Source organism: Limulus polyphemus, unplaced genomic scaffold, assembly GCF_000517525.1.
Source record: "Limulus polyphemus unplaced genomic scaffold, Limulus_polyphemus-2.1.2 Scaffold2210, whole genome shotgun sequence".
In the NCBI taxonomy this organism is placed as follows: Eukaryota; Metazoa; Arthropoda; class Merostomata; order Xiphosura; family Limulidae; genus Limulus; species Limulus polyphemus.
This window is the reverse complement of record NW_013667820.1, coordinates 81,089-82,317: the sequence shown is the minus strand read 5'-3', so window position 1 is coordinate 82,317 and position 1,229 is coordinate 81,089. Positions and strand designations below refer to the sequence as shown.

General features: G+C 32.8%; 1 protein-coding gene across 2 annotated transcripts in view; it reads left to right on the top strand.

Annotated features, from left to right (window-relative positions):
• LOC106466273 (histidine decarboxylase-like) overlaps nucleotides 1–1,229 on the top strand; it is a 43,971-nt gene that overhangs the window by 39,173 nt on the left and 3,569 nt on the right. For both annotated transcript variants that reach the window (XM_013926534.2, XM_022394251.1), the window contains exon 13: nucleotides 605–706. In XM_013926534.2, the coding sequence (XP_013781988.1) occupies nucleotides 605–706 (102 nt within the window). The remainder of the gene's footprint in view (nucleotides 1–604; nucleotides 707–1,229) is intronic.

The window sequence follows — 1,229 nt, the reverse complement described above, 5'->3', positions numbered from 1 at the left end:
CCCCCCCCACTCCCCCGTGGAACCTGAGGACACTAACTAGGCCAAACTTGACACACGTGGTCAGGTAGCACGGACGGGTTTTTTCAGATACTGAATCTCTTGGGATAGATATAGAAGAAACTGAAGATAATAGGGGAGCCTAATTGGTACATTGGGGTCTCTGTGAACCGTGAAGAGCGAGTGTACATTATGCTGGTGCATAATAAAATACTCACATAAAATCTCAAATATAAGTCAGATTTGTTTTTCTCTCTTCCTTCAATGCTTTAAGTTTGGTTGAGATATGTGTTTAGGTGTATGTTGGAAAATATATCTAAAATCTTCTAATATCTAAGATATTTTCCGAATATTTTCTAGAAGTACTTAATATGAACCTTTCTTTTCATTATCTTTACCTTTTGATATGTTTTATTTATGCAGTATTTTGTTTCATTAATCTCAAACAAAACGCCACCAATGTATATTATTGAGTTGGGCAAAAAAAAAAAAAGCAAAATGTGTATATCAAAGAGTTCTTGCAATTTTTAATTTTTTTGTGATTATAATAACAGGTAATTGCTTTTCATGAAATTTTAAAATAACGGGATTTTTTTACCCGTCCTAGGGTGTTCTACTAGCTTCAGAGCTGGAGGATTTAGTGCTGACGGACAAGAGGTTTGAGATTCCCGCCAAACGGCATCTAGGAATGGTGGTGTTTCGGCTGAAGGTAAAACGTGTACATGAATTTGATAAGCTACATTATCTTTATTGTAACGCTTCTAAGATAACTAGTAGAAAGTATCCATTGTACAGCATTTATTTCTCGAAGCGTAGTTGATTTCCCGAAATAATGTATTGGTATACAATGTCGAAGTCGAGATTAACATACATATACTTTACACAAAACGTAGGATGAATATATATATATATATATATGAAAGGTTAAACTTAATTGTTACAAATTTAATGGGGTTTCTTTACGCATCATCATTATGTTTTTTTAATCTATATACTTGTTTACAACTCTCTTCATATTTATTAGCAAATATTTGATTTCGTAAAAGGTTGAGCAAGCGACTTCTTATACACGATTATTGTGAGATTGTTTTACACACACACTATAAATTTCAACATTAATCATTGGAGACGTTTGTACAATAATTGAAATTCTAAACATTCTCCGTTAACTATCTGGACTCACTAATTCTCTCTAGCTTCATAGTTTGTTTTGTTTTGTTTTTTAATTTCGC